This window comes from Zootoca vivipara, chromosome 2, assembly GCF_965207765.1.
Source record: "Zootoca vivipara chromosome 2, rZooViv2.hap1.1, whole genome shotgun sequence".
Taxonomy (NCBI): domain Eukaryota; kingdom Metazoa; phylum Chordata; class Lepidosauria; order Squamata; family Lacertidae; genus Zootoca; species Zootoca vivipara.
In genome coordinates, this window is record NC_142584.1 from 37,661,852 (window position 1) to 37,681,160 (window position 19,309).

Sequence of the window (19,309 nt, forward strand, 5' to 3'; positions counted from 1 at the left end):
AAGGTCAGCCAGGGGTTACGGGAAGCAGCAAGCTTTGCACAACCAGCGGTCCAGGTGGGCCTTCTCTTGGTCGCCTAAAACTGCCATGTGGGGAATTTAGGACTGGGCTGGTTGGAGTGAGGTAAGCCAAGAATGTGTTGAGTATTACAAACCCGTAAAAGCAACTCAAAAGCTAGATATGAAGTGGGATAGTGGAAAGGAGAAAATTATTGGCTGACATATTGAAGGGGATTTTTTTATAAAAAAATGCTTTGGGGGGACCCACCAAAATCTCACGTCCATTTTCAAGCCCATAGACTTTTTGTGTTGCTTTGAAAATACATGCTTCAACAACAAACCAAAAGCAAGCACAGCACACCTACTATACATTGCGAAAAGTGTTGATGACACTCCAAAATGGCAAAGTTTCTGTTAGAAAAATAACCCTTTTCTTTCTTTCTTTCTTTCTTTCTTTCTTTCTTTCTTTCTTTCTTTCTTTCTTTCTTTTTGTTTCTTTTCTTTTCTTTTCTTTTTGTGTGTTTTTATTTAGATTATTTTATCTTTGATATTCTAAAAAGATATTGGGTATTTGATATTAACTTTTGCATATCTTTTTTCAAACTTTAATAAAATCTAATGGGGGGGGTGGAGTGAAAAATAACCTAGTGGGTAGGGAGGTTCAAAGAAGTGGATTTGAACTGGGACAAGCTCTGAAATCAGCCAAGCTGTTTCCTGAGTTTTGGAGAAAAGGATTGGCTCTTTCTCAAGTTCATCTCCTTTTTACTGGGGGTGGGAAGGTCTGAAACCCCTTGGGCACTGGAGACTTGCCCAATGAGTCCTGCAATGGTCTCACATCAAGGTAAAATAAGTTTGCAGTGACTTCTTTTGGACTGAATGAGGCCCACATCCTTGACTTACACCGGCATGAGTCTCAAGACTCATGCTCTAAAATCCAATACAGTGTCTGTTGGAATTCTGTGTGCTTTGCCAATTCCACCAGTAAATGACATGGAACAGATAAAATGCCCAGAACAGTGTCACTGTATGGGTTAAGCACTGCATACGCACCTCTAACAGAGCTTCCACCAGACCAGCTTGGAACCACACAGCGTCTCTGGTAGAAGAGGATGTAAGCACCACGAGTGCTGACTTCATCCTCCAAGACAGGTTCCACGGTGCTGTCATCATAGCTGTACCAATGACCATCCAAGGTGTTGCGACAGTAGGCTGGGGACAGAGTAGACAACCACATTAAAGGAGACACTGGCTGGTGGGACTGAACTTCCTCCAAACGTGTGGATTATATTGAAGCTGCTGAGAGAGATCCTGACCAATCCTATTGATTATTCTCAGATCGAGGGCTTCGAATGTTATCTATTGCAGGCATGGGGAACCGTTGACCCTTTTAGATTTTGCTGAACCACAACTTCCGTCATCCCTGACGATTGGCCATGTTTTCTGGGGTTGGGAGTTGTAGTTCAGCAACATCTGGAGGGCCAAAGAGTTCACTAGAGGGAGGAAAAGTTGCTGGGCAGCGGGATAATTTTCTAGCATTTGATCAGGCCAAGCAGGTAGTCTGCAAACAGAATTGGAGCTTCACATTCATTTTCTGCTTGATAAACTTACTTGTATCTACATCATGCCTGTGATTGTCTCACACAGGGACGTTTGTTGTCATGGATGGTATCCAGCAACCTAAGAATCTCAGGCCTGGATTCAACCGCCAGCACAAGGCTGTTCAGCTAGTGTAAGGATGAATATAAAGCTTGTGCAATTCAAAATGCAGTGCAATAGTTGTGCTAGTGGAAGCTTGTTGTGCACCAGGAAGTATCAGGACTACAGTAGTCATCTGTTGCACAACCAGGGATGGTTTTCTATGTTTTTTCTTGCACTGCTAAGCAACTTTAAATTAGCATGATGCTGAATTCCTCCCACAGCCTTGGTTTTCTTTTTTTCTTTTTCTTTTTCAAAAGAGATTTCTAGTTTTCTAGCTCTGAAGATAAACCTGAATGTGTCTGGGAGAAATGATATAAGAAGTGCTTCCAGGGCGTGAGATCCGAGCACCTTCTCCTGCCCCGCAAGTAGCAGAAACAAAATGAAATATACCGATTTGGCCCGAATATAAGCTGCACTTTTTTTTTTTCAAATTCCGACCGTGAAAAGTTAAAGTGCCCCTTAAATTCACCACCTTACAAAAATTGGCTTTTACGATATTGCTACTGAAACAGACATACGGTAAAATGGAACAAAAAAAAGAGTTTTATTGCCGATTTGCAAGCTTGAGACTGTTGTGCAATTAATTCAAATGTCATTCATCGCTTGCCCCTTATTTTACAGTGCAGTATTGATTTTTTTATTTGCATTTACGGTGCTACGAACAGCTGTTTAACCCACTTGCAGGTCCTCTCTAGTAGCCGTAGGATTTTCTTCTACATTTCCCATTTATGGGTGTGAGTGCCTGTGGAATTTTAAGGGAGCCGCTTAGATTCGGGTATTGACTTTTCCCCCCCTCCCCTTGAATTTTAAAGGTGCGGCTTATATTTGGGTGTGGCTTATATTCGGGCCAATACGGTATGCAGAGCAAAGACCTAAATGCAGATTCATTTAACTACAGTAAACAATGCCACACTGTGCCTCCATCTCTTTGGGGCTTCCTGCACCCTCACTGACATCCTCTTCAGGGCTCTCCAGCTTTCTCCTGCCATTTCCGGGTTTGAATTGAACTATTTACTTATTTCCCAGCACCACACATTTACGCATTCACGCATGAGCAATGGGCCACCTGTATTTATTTTGCAGAATTCACCATTCCTTGGAGCAGGATTTTTTTTTAATCTACCTTCTCCCACAAATCCCAGCAAACTAATCTCCTTCGGCAGCAGTTGCCCAGAGTTATACCGACTCCTGCACTTTCCCCACCCACCAGTGGGACACTCACCCGTGTAATGCCCGCCTTGCATGCTGCCGTGGTGATTGCAGACGGCATACAGGTCGTAGAGGAAGTTGCACTGGCCGCTTTCCAGCGTGGGGTGTTTCCAGGGGCCCCACTTGCTGCTGCGGTTGCGCTTGGCCACGTGGGGAGCCATGTCAAGCCCGCGGAGGGGGAAGTGCACCAGCGTGGAGAGCTTGTGGCGCTGCTCGCCCACCTGCCGGAAGCGCTTCAGGTGAATGATGAGGATATCGGGCAGCGTCCATAGGCTGAGCTTCACCATGCCCTGCTGGAGCACCTGGCAGTGAGGGCAGCGCCAGGCATCATCAGGGGCCAGCTGTGGATGGGAGGGAGGGGGAGAGAAAGAGAACAGAAAACAGACACCAGGGGCTTTGTCAGGTTTCAACACTGGAGCACAGATTCAGCAATCACTTGAATGAGAGGGGTGGGTGGCAACACTGCTTGATGAGCATATTCTGTTGAAGATTCATTCCCCGTGTCTGCTGTCATGGGATTGTTGTCTATCACATGATGGTGTATGTTTTTCATTCCATAGAGTGGGACATGACGGAGACAGGATGTTTGTGTTACTGTGTTTCCTGAAGTGGAACTGTTGTCCTTTGTTCTCTTTGCTGTCTGGAGCTAGAAAGAGAGGGAGCCATGTTGCAGTGCTCCAAAAATGTGTGTTTATATGTAAATAAAATAGATTAGCCAAATGCTGAGTTGCTAAGGTCTGTTACGCAGCTGCGCAAACTCTGCGGATCCCTAAGCGTGCCGATGTTTCTTGGCATCAGTCGCTGTGATGTTCGGGTTGGAGAAAGCTTTTGAAGCTCCTGAACGATCAACCAGGAGGGAGGAAACATGCCTGTCGGGCATGTGTCTCTGCCAGGGTCCTACTTGAGAGTAGGAGATCCTAACATATTCTACCAGCAATCAATTAATTCCCCCCTCTTCTATGCACCCTTATTAGTCATGTTAAATGTAGGACACCCCTGAGCCAAACAGAGTCTGGGAGAACAAGATGAGCACTCCCATCTCTATGGTTCATGCTGTTGCTGTTAATTAAATTTCTATACTGCTCTTCATCCGAGGATCACAGGGCAGTTTACAATATGCACAACATAGTAACAAACAAAAGCAATCCCCATGCCCTACAGTTTAAAAGGTTATATATAGTTTAATTAGCCTAAGGCTTGGGAGAAGAGGAATCTTTTTGACTGGTGCCTAAGGATATGTAACAGGGGTGCTAGGCGTGCCTCCTTGGAGAGAGCATTGCAAAAGCAAGGAGCCACTGCAGAAAAGGCCCCTTCTTGGGTTGCCGTACTCTGAACATCTCACGGAGCAGCCCCATAAAGATGGCAGGGTCTGCTTTGTTTGCCATCTGCCAGTCAGTAGGGAGAGACCTGCTTCAGTTGTTTCCATCGCAATTGAGTGCCCATGTGGTTTAGTGTCAGGATAAACCCTGGGAGACCAGGGTTCAAATCCCCACTCAGCCATGAAGCTCACTGGGTGACCTTGGGCCAGTCACTGCCTCTCAGCCCACGCTACCTCACAGGGTTGTTGTGAGGATTAAATGAGGATGGGGAGAACTATGTACACCACCATGCGCACCTCAGAGATAAATGCGATAAACGAATGATAAACAAGCTGAATCCCAGCATGTCCTTGGCACTCCTTGGCACTCATACCTGTTCCTCCTTGGTGTAAAGCTGGAAGCATTCGTCCAGGGTGCAACTATGCTGCTGTTGGTGGAGCTGCTGCTTCAGCCTCACGCTTTCTGCATCCTCAACCACTTCTTCCTGGATGTTGCCAAACAAGCTGCAAAAATGCAGATGGGGGGGGGGGGTCAGCAATGGCTCAGACCTGATCATGACTCTACTATGGATAGGCAAATGGGTCCACATAATGCACGCATGCCCAAGCCAACCACCTGTTCCTCTCAACTCTCATCCAGAGCTTTAATCCATAATATCTCTGCCCAGTTGGCCAGAAATTGTGTGAATGGCATGTATCTGCCCTTTGTGTGAACAGAGTCTAAATGCATGAGCATGGGTGGTTTTGATGGGGTGGGGGGTGCACACCCTTGGTGAAAAGTGGAAATTAGAGTTGAGAGGCTCTACGGGAGGAAGGTAATGCATTTGGCAAATTGTGCCGATGCGGCAAATGCCCCATTCAGCCCAGTTCAGGGATCTGTCAATGTGGGGCAAAGAAGATGCAGTGCGGTGCAAATGCCATTTGAATTTCAGGAAAAAACAACCGGACTGAAAGTCCTCTAAAGAGCCACACTTGTGCCAACCATGATGGCATGCCAGAGAGATTTAACACAATGTACTTGCAATGCACACTCACCATTCTTTGGTGCTCACATCCCACTCAATGACCAGCTTCACGTGTGCGGGACCACCAGGACCACCAAACTGAAGTGCTCTGCGGGAAGATGGAGCCATTAGAGTTATGCTGCAGGCTCTGATGCAAGTAGCCTTGGAAGTAATGATTCAGACAGGTGTATCCCAGAGAAAATGGGGAGTCCAGATAAACCCTGGAGAGTCTTGGTTTCAGAAAGAATAAACCCATTGAAATTAACGAACAGGACTAACGTAGGCCCATTACTTTCAATGGGTCTGCTCTGAGATGAGCTTAGTTGGATAAAACCCATGGTTTCAAAGAAGCTTCACCTGATGTTCCTTTGCTTACTGAGATGCTTGCAAACAGGGAAAGGGAACAGTGCACCAGGAAGTATCTAAGCCTCTGTTACTGCCACACATTCCATGTCACTTTGACCCATGGGCCCTGTATCTGATCCCCAACTCCAAGCTGCTTCGGGAGGGTTTGGCAATTGATCAGCTCCTGCTTCTGGAATCCTGCTATGGAGGTTTGCCTCCTCAAAAGCCTCATATTGTCTTGTTCATGCTTGTGCAAAGGGCTGCAGTGTGGGCATTATGGAGCCAGACCATAGTTTGCATGAGGTCCAGCGCCGAGGGCCTTCTGGCGGTTCCCTCACTGTGAGAAGTGAAGTTACAGAGAACCAGGCAGAGGGCCTTCTCAGCAGTGGCGCCTGCCCTGTGGAATGCCCTCCCATCAGACGTCAAAGAGAAAAACAACTACCAGACTTTTAGAAGACATCTGAAGGCAGCCCTGTTTAGGGAAGTTTTTAATGTTTGGTGTTTTATTGCTTTTTTATTATTACTAATATTCTGTTGGGAGCTGCCCAGGGTGGCTGGGGAAACCCAGCCAGATGGGTGGGGTATAAATAATATGTTGTTGTTGTTGTTGTTGTTGTTGTTGTTGTTGTTGTTGTTGTTGTTGTTGTTGTTGTAAACTGTGGCCTTTCCCCATTTGTCCAACTCCCTCCCAAAGTATTTGGAATTCTGTGCATGTCTTCAGTGCTAGGGCTCAGCCCAGGAGGAGGTAAAGTAAGAATGAAGAATTCATCTCTGATCAGGTGCAAAATGCTATTGAGGGGGAAAAACGCAGGCAATAAGTGCAAATCTGAAATGAAGAACTAGAGTCCCCCGATTAGGGATCATGGCTGCTCGACTCCTTGGCAGGCTTTAAAACCAGGGGACATCTCTTTATACAGATTAACCAACGGGAAGTAAAGCCTCTTTGCCGTCACACACAGGTCACAGAATTGTAGAGTTGGAAGGGACTCTGAGGGTCATCTAGTCCAACTCCGTGCAATGCAGGAATCGGGTGTCATGCTGCCACTAGTGCCATTTGGCTGCTAGAGCCCTGAGACACGTTGGTGGGTCTGCTCTTCCCCCCAGCAGTCAGGATGTCCCCATTTTTGCCTTAAGATGCTCAGGCACAGGAGGCCTACTTGCAGAGCTAGCGATAGGTTCAAGCACCTGCAAGGACAGGGGCAGGCTAGGCTAATCACTCCAATTCAGACCCGGCGGAAGAGCCAAGGTTGAAACTTTCATCTTTCCTGAAACAGGCAACTCCCAGCCCCCACACAGAAGAGATTCTTAGGTTGGGCTCCTGTTTCTTTCCACTTAAGCTCCACGCACCTAACTCCCCAAGAGGGATCCCCATAGAAGCCTCTGGGGGCCAGTGAGCAATGCAATTAGCAAGGGTTGTGGCACATACACACACATGGTGACAGCAGCTGATTCACTTCTCTGCTTCCTGGGGACATTACCTGAGCTAACATTATCTTTGACTAGAATCCAGCTAGCAGCGGCAAGACATTAATAATTCATCGGCCCCTCCGTGATCGCTCGACAGCGATGCACATCCGGCTGGGCACTGCCGCTTCAGGACTGCCAGGCCTGGTGCACAGCCTTGGTGCCGGGAGTTTGAAAGCAGGGAAGATGCCAAGGAAGGAAATCAGCTGCCTCAGCTGCACCCACCCGGCAGGACCCCGTTAAAATGGCCGGCATCCGCCCGGTTTGTCAAGCCAAGGAAGGAAACCAGCATGGGACTGCCACACACAGCTCTGTGAGACACAACACCTGCCTTGCAGGCAGAAGGTTCGATCCTCAACAACATAGAATCATAGAATCATAGAGTTGGAAGAGACCACAAGGGTCATCCAGTCCAACCCCCTGCCAAGCAGGAAACACCATCAAAGCATTCTTGACAGATGGCTGTCAAACCTCCGCTTAAAGACCTCCAAAGAAGGAGACTCCACCACACTCCTTGGCAGCAAGTTCCACTGTCGAACAGCTCTTACTGTCAGGAAGTTCTTCCTAATGTTTAGGTGGAATCTTCTTTCTTGTAGTTTGAATCCATTGCTCCGTGTCCGCTTCTCTGGAGCAGCAGAAAACAACCTTTCACCCTCTTCTATATGACATCCTTTTATATATTTGAACATGGTTATAATATCACCCCTTAACCTTCTCTTCTCCAGGCTAAACATACCCAGCTCCCTAAGCCGTTCCTCATAAGGCATCGTTTCCAGGCCTTTGACCATTTTGGTTGCTCTCCTCTGGACACGTTCCAGCTTGTCAGTATCCTTCTTGAACTATGGTGCCCAGAACTGGACACAGTACTCCAGGTGAGGTCTGACCAGAGCGGAATACAGTGGTACTATTACTTCCCTTGATCTAGATCAGTGTTTCTCAACCAGTGTGCCTCCAGATGTTTTGGGACTACAACTCCCATCATTCCTGACCACTGGTCTTGCTAGCTAGGGATGATGTGAGTTGTAGTCCCAAAACATCTGGAGGCACACTGGTTGAGAAACACTGATCTAGATGCTATACTCCTATTGATGCAGCCCAGAATTGCATTGGCTTTTTTAGCTGCTGCATCACACTGTTGACTCATGTCAAGTTTGTGGTCTACCAAGACTCCTAGATCCTTTTCACATGTACTGCTCTCGAGCCAGGTGTCACCCATCCTGTATTTGTGCCTTTCATTTTTTTTTTTTGCCCAAGTGTAGTACTTTATATTTCTCCCTGTTAAAATTCATCTTGTTTGCTTTGGCCCAGTTGTCTAATCTGTTAGGGTCATTTTGAAGTGTGATCCTGTCCTCTGGGGTATTAGCCACTCCTCCCAATTTGGTGTCAAGTATAAGGCAGCTTCCTAGGTTCTTGCATTTACACAGCCAATAGCAGTGTCCATAGTAGTGACCAGGAGAGAAATGACTACTGGGAGGAGCACAGAGAGAAGAAACACCATGTGTTTTAATGGTACTGTGAGTACACAGCTTAGGTTAAACAGGTCTTGGGCCCAACATCAATGCATCAAATTTAGATCAAATGCATGTTAGAGAGGAGACTTTGGTTGCTGTCCCACAACCACAGAAACCCTTTGAGACTTGCCTGAGCATCATCCAGAAGCATTCTTGGAGCTTGTCTATTCTGGATCATGTTTCATATCAGGTATGGTGTTTTAACATCCTGTGTTTGTTGTTAAAAAGTTTTACTTGAACGTGCCATCAAGCACCTGCACACTGATACCCTCTAAGAGAAGAGGGAAGCTTAAGAATCTAAAGAAATGCAGTAATTCCTTAGTACAACAGGGAGCTCTTCTTGGAGCCCAGGAGGAAGGAAGAGGAACAGAAGTTGCTGCATAAAGCTAGGGTCCAGTAAACAGGATCCATGACTAGTGAGAGAACAGAATAGGCAGGTCCTCAGTCCTCTTCTCTTTCGATTACAGGATCCCTCCAGTCACTTCTTTCTAGCATTATCTCTGTGTTAGATCTCTTACCTGTCCACCGCTGGATGATAGAGAGGCCAGCTGTCCTGGGGAGAGAGGTAGCTGCAAAGTGCAGAGCCGCCAACCACTCGCACCTGGAACAGGCTCGGAGTAGCCTGAAAAAGGCAAAGGGGGGGGGGAGAGAGAAGGAGTCAAAGGATCTGCTCTCCCTGGCAAAGACTTCTTTTAAATCAGGGGCTCAGGGTGGGGCAAACAAGGGCAAAAACAATGAGGCAGCTGTACTGTGGGAAGAGCGCTGTGTGGCTAATCTTTTGTGTCGCATATCCTTTGGGAGTAAATCTAGGTGTCTCCAGCAGATTTTCAAAGAGTATCTTACTATGGAATGGTTAACACGGTCTGTTTCTTCTGCAGGGAAGTTTAGCAACTGCAGGAAAAACGAGTGTTGAACCTGACTATGCTGAGATGATTGGATAATTCTGTTGTTGTTGAGGCACACATTTCTCTTGTACTCAAACAGTTCACTACGGAGCTCATTTCTCAAAGACTCAAAACGGTTCACCATGCAATAGTATCTCAACTCCAGCCAGTGTGACTACCAGTGCTCAGGGACGATGTTAGGTATAACCAAATAACACCTGGAGGGCTACAGATCCTCTTCCCAGCTATTTCTTAGGCCCGCCCATCCTAAAGTCAGGTGTGTGGCCAGTAGACAATAAAACTCAGAGCATCCTTTTGTTCATACTATCAAGGGGGGAGGGTTGAAGAAAGAGTGGCAAAAGAAAGCTTCCTCTAGTTTTCCACTGCATGCTTATGAGCGGAGCTGGGATTTCCATTTCCATTTCCAAACAGAAATAGGAGGTGATCAGTATTGTGGACTAATTAATCTAGCACAAAGAGTGTGGGTCTGATAACGCACTTAAAGTAAATTGCATGTTCACACAGGCAGATGGATCCCATACGACGACGACCATCTCACTTGGCTCCCGCCCCATCCGAAAATTGCCTAGCATTCCACAACCTTTTCCCCCTGATGCCGGTTGCAATTTCCCTGTTGTCATACAAATGGACTCATTTACCCCTCCCTCCCGCTCCATAATGCTGTTTTGTCATTAAAACCAGAGTATGATTAGCCATTACATTCCAAATTTCATTATGTTTTGTGTCCAGCTCCCTCATCTTCTTGACAGAGAATGTAATGAGACCTGATGAGGGGACAAATATGAATCCATTATCTTGACACTGTTCAGATTATAATCCACCCGTTCCTTAGACAGGTGTCAGAAAGAGTGATATGCCCTCCACCTCAGCACCGCTTGTGTTGGGGATGGGAGCAGAGAATAACCAGCAACTATGACCTCCCGCTCCTCCTCCCCACCTCATCTCTGGCTTCTGCCAGCAGGAGTTGGTGTCGCTTCAAAATTAGCTTCATTACATTCCTATCCTCATGGAGCTGAGGAGTCAACAGCAGACGCCACATTTATAGATCAGCCAATAAAACTGTACATTGCCATGAACAGAATGCCACATTGAAAGTCCAAAAAACTCAGAGAAAATAGGCTGAGTCTCTGGAGTGAGAACGACAGAGCCCCAATTGTCCACTGCCTGCCAGCGGAGTTCAGGGTACCAGAAAAACATGGAGGACATATTTGACAAAGGTCAACTGATCAACATCACAGTTCCAGGAGACAGTATGTTCCAGGCCAGCTGATATTTACTGGATTCCTAATTTCCCTAGTGTAAAACAAACAGGACTTCCCACTGAGAGCTAGAGGTTCCTCCACATGACAGACATAGGACCCTGGACACATTGGGGACTGGAAAGGACAACCTCTCATTGGAACGTGTATCTGCACCCCCGGTTCCTCCTGTCCAGAAGTTCAAGACTTCATAACTGGGTCTCACCACCACTGAGCAACAGGTGATACCTGGTCAGTTCAAAACATACATTAGACAAACTGGTTAGTTATGTTGTTTAAGACTTTGATTCTGTTAACCAGGGAGGGGGGCAAATAGTTCTGCAGGGTGCATACACTCTGCCCCCATGCCTACTGGAAATCCTGATCAATTTTTCTCTACTACTCCACCCCATTTCATGATATATTGCTGACACTTTGCTCTCCTTGCAACCATGCAAGCTAGAAACTCCAAACAGGCATTTTTAGGAGGAACCCAATGACAAATTTTGCAAGGTCATTCTTATTCAAAAAAATCAAATGCCCTTAGCCCTGCCTTTATCTGTCTTGCTTTTCCTGACATGCTTAAGGATTCCCCCCTTTTTTTACTCCCAGTCTGGATATACAGGAAAAATTGCTCTGCTCAGGCGTCACTTGCTTCTCACTTTCTTATGTCTGGTCTTCAAAGTTACAGGGCAGCAGAGCCACACCCACCCCGCCCCCTACTTATTTGCCTCGAAAAGGCCAGCAGGCTCCATTGCCTGCACTTCTATAAATATCCCCGGGGCAACCATGAAAGCAGCAGAGGGCCACAAAGTTAATTAAATACCCACATGTTTTAATTAAACCTAATTTAATGAAAACAGCTCTTTGGAGCCAGGAACCCAGAAGAAGCTGCGTTAAGTTACAAGGGGGCTTGTTAGCTCCTGGTGTAGATGGCTTCCTTTTCAGTGGAAACACACAAAAGATGGCAGGGTGGGGGGTGAATAACTGAGACCCTGTACTGCACTAGGCAGCCTCTCCTAACAGGAGGAAGGGGAGGGTGTGTGAGTGTCACTTTGTGTTTTTTAAAAATATCTTTATTAAAGATTTTTTAAACAACAAAAACATACAAAAATACAAAACACAAAAAAGAAATACAAAACACAAAAAAGAAATACAAAACACAAAAAATACAAAAAGTACAAAAATGCAAAAAACAAAAATTCTCACTTATAACCCTTATTTCTAATCTATTGACTTCCTCTTTCCACTTCCTACTGTGATTCTTTACATTTCATGCTTAGTAAATTCTAAATCTTATATAAACTCTAATTATTACTTCAATATTACCTTATTACTATATCTTTTATATCTTATCCATATAAACTCAATCTATATCTACTTCTTAATTAATTTATCCTCATCTTCTTTTCAATACATATTTCACACCCTTGTATTATCTACAACCTCTTTGTATCTCCCTCACTTCCATTGGTTCAATCTATTATACGCTTATTTTTCAAATAAATTTAAAATTTCTTCCAATCTTCTTCCGCTGCTTCTTCACTCCGATCCCGAAGTCTCCCCATCAACTCAGACAGTTCCATATATTCTATCAGCTTCTTCTGCCATTCATCCACTGTTGGCAATTCTTCATTCATGAGTGTCACTTTGTGACCAATACCCATTGACAGCTTTACCTACCATGAACATGCTTAATCCTCTTTTGAAGTTATTTGATTTGGTGGCCATCGCTTCATCGGGTGGGTGCAAATTACAGTTTAACCGTGTGCTATGTAAAGAAGGACTTCCTTTGGTCTGTCCTGAACCTTCCAACATTCAGTTTCATGGAATGTCCACAAGTTCTGGTGTTATTGGGGGGGTTGGGGAGAGAAAAAACTTGTCCCATGTCCCATTTTCCCTTTATACACCTCTATCACATTCCTCCTCTTCCTTGGGCGTCTTTTCACCATAAGATGGTGCTCTAGCCCCCCCCCCCCTTATCCAACTCTACAATAACTTTATGAGAGGTGTCTTCTGCTACTAGTTACTAGCAACGCTGGTTTCCTGCATACATGCTGTGGAAACGGCACTGAACATGGATGTCACAGTGTCCCTGGTCAGGGAGCTCACAATCAGCTGCAGCTGGGTAAGTTGGTAGTGCAGTGGTGCCTCGACTTACGAATTTAATCCGTTCTGAAGGCACCTTCATAGGTAAAAAAATCCGTAAGTCGAAAAGCGCCATTGGAAATGCGATTTCCCATAGGAATGCATTGGAAACGAAAAAATTCGAAGCAACCCCATCTAAAAATTCGTACGTCGAAAAAACCCTATCTAAAACCGCTGCAGTTTCCGTTCAGATGTCGAGTAATTCGTAAGCGCACGGCCATTTGCCCCATTCGTAAGTCGAAAAATTCGGTTGTCGAGTCGTTCGTAAGTCGAGGTACCACTGTAGATGAAATCCCCACAGTGAAGGAGAAAGGATACACTTGGTCGTTCCAAGTGAGCTTTCCACCTTTAGCCTTTTCTATTCTCTTAAAAATAAATAAATCCGTGCCTGTTACCTAAGTCCATTTTTCTTGTTTTGCCACTAGTAGTCACAGATATGCCCACCCCGACTGATTCTTCACCTTATTAAAGCCTTTGCTTCCTCAGTATTTTCCTGGACACTAAACACACCTAGTTCCTAACATTGCATTATCAGGAAAGAAGACGACAGCCATTTGCATGAGACATGGAAGGCCAGAACTGTGGATAGCTCAGTTGGTAGAGCATGAGGCACTTAATCTCAGGGTTGTGGGTTTGAGCCCCATGTTGGGTAAAAGGTTCCTGCATTGCAGGGGGTTGGATGACCCTCATTGTCCCTCCCAACTCTACAATTCCAAGAAGAAGAAGAAGAAGAAGAAGAAGAAGAAGAAGAAGAAGAAGAAGAAGAAGAAGAAGAAGAAGAAGAAGAAGAAGAAGAAGAAGAGTTTGGATTTGATATCCTGCTTTATCACTACCCGAAGGAGTCTCAAAGCGGCTAACATTCTCCTTTCCCTTCCTCCCCCACAATATACACCCTGTAAGGTGGGTGGAGCTGAGAGACTTCAGAGAAGTGTGACTAGCCCAAGGTCACCCAGCAGCTGCATGTGGAGCAGCATAGACGCGAACCCGGTTCCCCAGATTACGAGTCTACCGCTCTTAACCACTACACCACACTGGCTCTCATGATTCTATGAGACACTTTTAAGCATGTGCAGCCCATTCATGCAACTGACAATTACTAGGGGCTCTCATCGTGACATGTTAAAAATCACAAGTTTGCCCCTCCGGAGCTTGTCATGGTCTGCTTATTTACCTGTGTTAATAGTCTGTTTGCAATTAGAACAGCCTGCCTTCAAATCCTTAGGGGACTGCACAATGCTTTGTGAGCTTTACAAGGGGATTTTGGCTCCAGTGGGCTTTGGGCTATGGCCATTGATTTCTCCTTGGAGGAGAAGAGGCTCTGTTCCACAACGGGGAGTAAAATCCTACCCTCAACTGTACAGGAAAGCCCCATGGCCCACTGAAGTGCTGGAAGAAGCTTCTACAAAAACCAGACACAACCTGCTCCCTTTCCAGAAGAAGGCGTTTTCACATGGCGAATTCCACACTGGCAGAACGGCCTGTCTTTTGCGTCGCAACATTTGCCTGCCTCTGTGAGTCTTCTCACCCTTCCCATTTCAAGGTGACGACCACGGAGAAGCCTTCCTCCTCGAGCCCTCGTGCAGCCTTTGGGCCAAGGTGCAGCAGTTGGCTCGCTCATTTTCAGAGCTGGTTATTATGAAGCCAATTCATTAAGACTTCATGGACCGCAAACCTCCACTCGCTGCCTGGCCCGCAGCGGGAAAACGCCTTGGCTCTCAACGCCTCCTGCAAGGGGCACGGTCTTGCTAGGTAGCTCCATCTTAATATTTCATGTCAAGCAGCTATGGGATGGCTCCCTTGTGGATGAACCGTGCTGCTGGCTCACCACTCTCCGTGACTCTTTTGCAAGATGAGCTGCTGCTGCTGCTTTTACAGGGAAAGGGGGGGGGAATGCAGCACACACAGCAGAAATGCCCAGTTGCTCTCACTTGTGCAGGCACTTGCCATTAAAGGACAGCTCACTATAAACACCCAACCTGTGGCTGGTGACTTTTGCTTGGTGCTTTTGTGATTACATTTAACTACTGAAATAAAATACCAGTTACAGGTCTAGTACATGTAGACCTGTCTTGATGTCGGATGCTCAAAGCAAAGCAATCTGGGGAGGATCTGGTGGATATTCACTTGTAGCCAAATTCAGAATCACGAATGGAAACATAGGAAGCTGCTGCACTGAATCTGACCATCAGTTCGTTTAGTTTAGTAAACTGACTGGCAGTGGATCTACAGGATTTCAGGCAGTAACCTTTTATAGCCTTTATCTGGAGATGGCAGGCACTGAACTTGGGTCATGCAAAGCATACACCCCACCCCTAAATTACAGCCCTTCCATCACATAGGGTGGGTCCAAATAAAAACAATGAAAACCACCCTGATTGTTTCGGATTTGTGCGGATAACTACTCCATGCAGGAAGCTGTTCCCATGGAAAGGCTGGCCATGTCTCAAATCCAATCTTCCCTGTCCACTGCAAATTCCATCGGCTTGAAGAGGCCTGTTAAGCTGTGCACATACCAGGCTCGCAACATAAAGAACTCTGCACATGGTCACATTTAAAAGGACAGCCGTGTAGCTATTTGTTTGCTTTTCTTTATTTTTTAGCCCACTCTTTCCTTGCCAAACCATCCCAAGCAATGCTTGACTTTCGAGTCCATCCTAGGAGAGGCATCATTGGGAAGAAATGAAGGCAGCCAAGTTTTAGTTAGACTGGGGGAATGAAGGTAACTTGAAACAGCATAAACTGTGCACGTGCTAATGGCATGTTTTAAGGCAGCTGCTGGGCTCAGGAAGGATGAATTTGTCCCCATGCCCTGATTCACTGACCAGGCAAGTTAAGTAGGGGCATAATTTTCTTCTCAACAGTTCATTACTATGGGCCACCAGACAATGGACTTGCGCAGATCAATGGGAAATGCTGCAGTCTGCAATAGCAATATATTTCCTTCTGCTTTTCCAAAAGATAACCAATGGAGGGGAATGAATGATACACCGCAGGCTGCTCACCTTCATTCATAACATGTCCCTGGAATTTATGGGGTTTTGTGGGTCTTAGGGGAAAACAGAATGTCCTGGAAATCATCTCTCCACATTTAGAATTCTCTCTCAACTTTCTTAACTTTGAAGCATACCACTTCATGGCTTGAGTCCGGGAGCCCCTATTCCCAGGCCTTAATCCCAAAATACATGAAGTGATAACAGAATGCCACTGAGCGTGTGCAGAATGTTATTCACTCGCTGCTGTGTAAGCACAGACAACCCATAAGCGCCACTAGGATGGGTGAACAAGCCATGGTGGGAGTGGTTTTCCAGAGAGAACCGAGGTCCCAAACATCACATTATATAAATGAACAAGTGCACTTCCCATAAAGCCTTTGGGATGCTGTAATTTCCGGGGCTCAATTCTGAAGGAAATCAGCCCTGAGTGCTCACTGGAAGGACAGTTCGTGAAGCTGAGGCTCCAATACTGTACTTTGGCCACCTCATGAGAAGAGAAGAATCCTTGAAAAAGACCCTGATGTTGGGAAAGATTGAGGGCACTAGGAGAAGGGGACGACAGAGGACGAGATGGTTGGACAGTGTTCTCGAAGCTACAAACATGAGTTTGACCAAACTGCGGGAGGCAGTGGAAGACAGGAGTGCCTGGCGTGCTATGGTCCATGGGGTCACGAAGAGTCGGACACGACTAAACAACAAATTTCCGGGGCATTGAGGTAGCTGTAATGATCACAGAATCATAGAGTTGGAAGGGACCCCCGAGAGTCATCAAGTCCAACCCCCTGCAAAGCAGGAATCTCAACTAAAGCATCCAAGACAGACGGCCATCCAACCTCTGCTTAAACACCTCCAATGAAGGAGAGTCCACCACCTCCTAAGGGCATCTGTTCCACTGCCAAACAGCTCCTACTGTCAGAAAGTTCTTCCTGGTGTTTAGGCAGAATCTCCTTTCTTGTAACTCAAAGCCATTGGTTCAAGTCCTACCCTCCAGAGCAGGTGAAAACAAGCTTGCTCCACCTTCCACGTGACAAGCTGGTTGAAGATGACTATCATATCTCCTCTCAAGTCTCCTCTTTCCCAGGCTAAACATACCCAGGTCCTTGAACCATTCCTCATAAGGCTTGGTTTCTGGACCCTGAATGAAGTAGAACATTATTTTCTGCAACACCCACATTTGGAGCAATGGCTAAAATGGCTTGCGGGAGGCAAGGAGAGTCTTGGCACCCAGTTCATGCTACCCTGAGGTCCCTGCTGCTGACGAGCACAAAACCACCACCCTCCCCTTTTTGTCACAAATTACACTGGAAATGATCAGCTCTGGAGATGAATCTGAAGAGTACCTCTTCCAAAAGGAAAGCCTACTGTTTTCAGTGTTCGGCTAGATAATTTAGCTATAGAAGCTGAAATAAAAATAAAAAATATGCATGGCACATCTTCTTCCAGACAGGGGCACACAACACTTCACAGACTGCCAAGAACCACATCAACTTGCTATCCGCAAACACAGGAGAGGCAGGCAAGAGCTGGGCCACACATCAGGATCAAACCCTGGGAAATGCCTGCTGTAGCCATCGGTTCTTCTACAGCTACCCTTTCAAAGCCTTCAGCAAAAAGATGAGAGCGCACCCCCAGCCACAGTGTTCACAAGGGGCCAGCTTAGTCATCCCTTCCAATTACCTTCCTGAGTACATCGCTTTGCTTCCACCCATATAAATGAAGGGTGTCTACTCACTCCTATGAGAAAAAGTAGAGGGACAAACTGCTGTGCGGCACTTCTGGACTACCAACATCACCGCCAATGCAGGCACAGAGAAACACCATGCAGGAGTCCCTGCCAGCCCTCATAATGGCAGCTCATGTGTACCAGGGGGGGGGGCTCATGGAGGGGTGGGGTGGCAGAGGCAATGGCATCCTTCCAGAGATGCTTCTCAAAAGGAGGCAAGGCAACAGTGGTGAGGTTGAGGGAGCGTTGGGACAACAGCCCTATACACAGATCCTCTGGGGCTGCCACTGCTGCTGCCCCATACCTCCCCCTAACCTTGCAGCCACCATCTCACTTCACCCCATCCCTGTTCCCAGTGAGCACATCGCTGTTGCCGGGAGGGTACCACTGCTTCTGTTGTCCCAGCCAACATAAAAGGGAAAACATGAGTCCCTGCCAAACATTCAGCGTGAACACAGACGGGAGGAAATGCCTATTTATAAACATACAACCCCTGAGAATGCTTTTTTCATGCAATCGGCAGTGTTTATTGCCGCAGTTTTTATTTCCAAATGTTCGGTTTGGAAGAAACAGAGGGGATTAGGAGGCCGGAAGCAGGGTTCTCTCCCCTCCGAGAGTACTACGCGGTGTCAATCATGCCAGGGAAGAAAGACCTGCCAAGCATCTACGAGTGACTACCCTGGATCTGGATGCAATAATCAATCTTCATTTTGCACAGGAATTTAATTTTAGGTCCCGTGTGGCAACCAATTATGATTTAATAAGCTGTAATTTAATTAAAACGCTACCCACTTAGAGCAACTCCAAAAGGCAAGTAACCGACACACAAAAATATAACACTTAAACTAAATCAGTTTTCCCTATGAGGAATTTAGTGTCTTCAGAACTAGATCAAAAGTTTATAATTTCATCGCTGTGCCTTCCTGTAAGAAAGCCCAAGTATATGTAATGGAAATAAAGCAATTTTTTCCCTGCCTTTCTTTCCTTTTCTCTGTCCTTTCTTTGCTATTGCCAATCTATATTCCAGTTTGTAAGCCTCTTGAGGCAGGGACCTGCTCTCTTATATAGAGTAAAGCACAACATAACACCAATTCTGTGCAACCTTCACTGGCTGCCAATGCCAGCGCCAATTTAAGGTTCTGATTTAACATTAAAAATCCTAAACAACTTTGAGCCCAAATACTTTTAAGGAGTGCCTCTCTTGGTACCTGCCAGCCAAGGTTCTGAGATCTGCTGCCAGTGCGGGGGGGGGGGGGAAATACCGCTCATGATCCCCAAACGCAGGACAGGGACTTTTTAGTGGTGGCATCCTGCCCATAAAACCACCCCACCCAGGATGTTTTGGTTGTCACTCTCATTACTGAGTTTCTGACAGTCGTAAGACACATCTCTTCACTCGGGTCTTTGGGAGAGTTTCATGCTGTTCTGCATTGATTTAGTTGCATTAATTAAGGTGAAGGCCAGATTATTGTTCTACACTACTACGTTTTTGTGTGCTTCGACGGAACTTATCGTTTTAATGATATTCCTTCACACTGCCCCATGATCCTTGCTGATGAAGGGTAGTTAAGCAAATAAATAATTTGAAATGGAAAAGGAATATACAAATAACTACAGCTATAGCCCAATAATTGCCCACAAGTGGAGGCAGTTTCCCCTGCCCCATCATGATTTGTGACTTGGGAGAGCAATGGCTGCTTCCTAAGGGATTTGGGGCTGGGGTTAGGGTGCCCCAAGAGCTCCCTGGCACGCTTAC

The 19,309-nt window shown here is 46.1% G+C and overlaps 1 protein-coding gene across 2 annotated transcripts in view; it reads right to left on the bottom strand.

Annotated features, from left to right (window-relative positions):
- The window catches only part of USP43 (ubiquitin specific peptidase 43), an 87,206-nt gene that overhangs the window by 3,284 nt on the left and 64,613 nt on the right, over positions 1-19,309 (bottom strand). For both annotated transcript variants that reach the window (XM_088661657.1, XM_060271792.2), the window contains 5 exons: positions 9,065-9,168; positions 5,258-5,335; positions 4,597-4,726; positions 2,918-3,245; positions 1,048-1,206 (listed from right to left, as the gene is read on the bottom strand). In XM_088661657.1, coding sequence (XP_088517783.1) covers positions 1,048-1,206; positions 2,918-3,245; positions 4,597-4,726; positions 5,258-5,335; positions 9,065-9,168 — 799 coding nt within the window. The remainder of the gene's footprint in view (positions 1-1,047; positions 1,207-2,917; positions 3,246-4,596; positions 4,727-5,257; positions 5,336-9,064; positions 9,169-19,309) is intronic.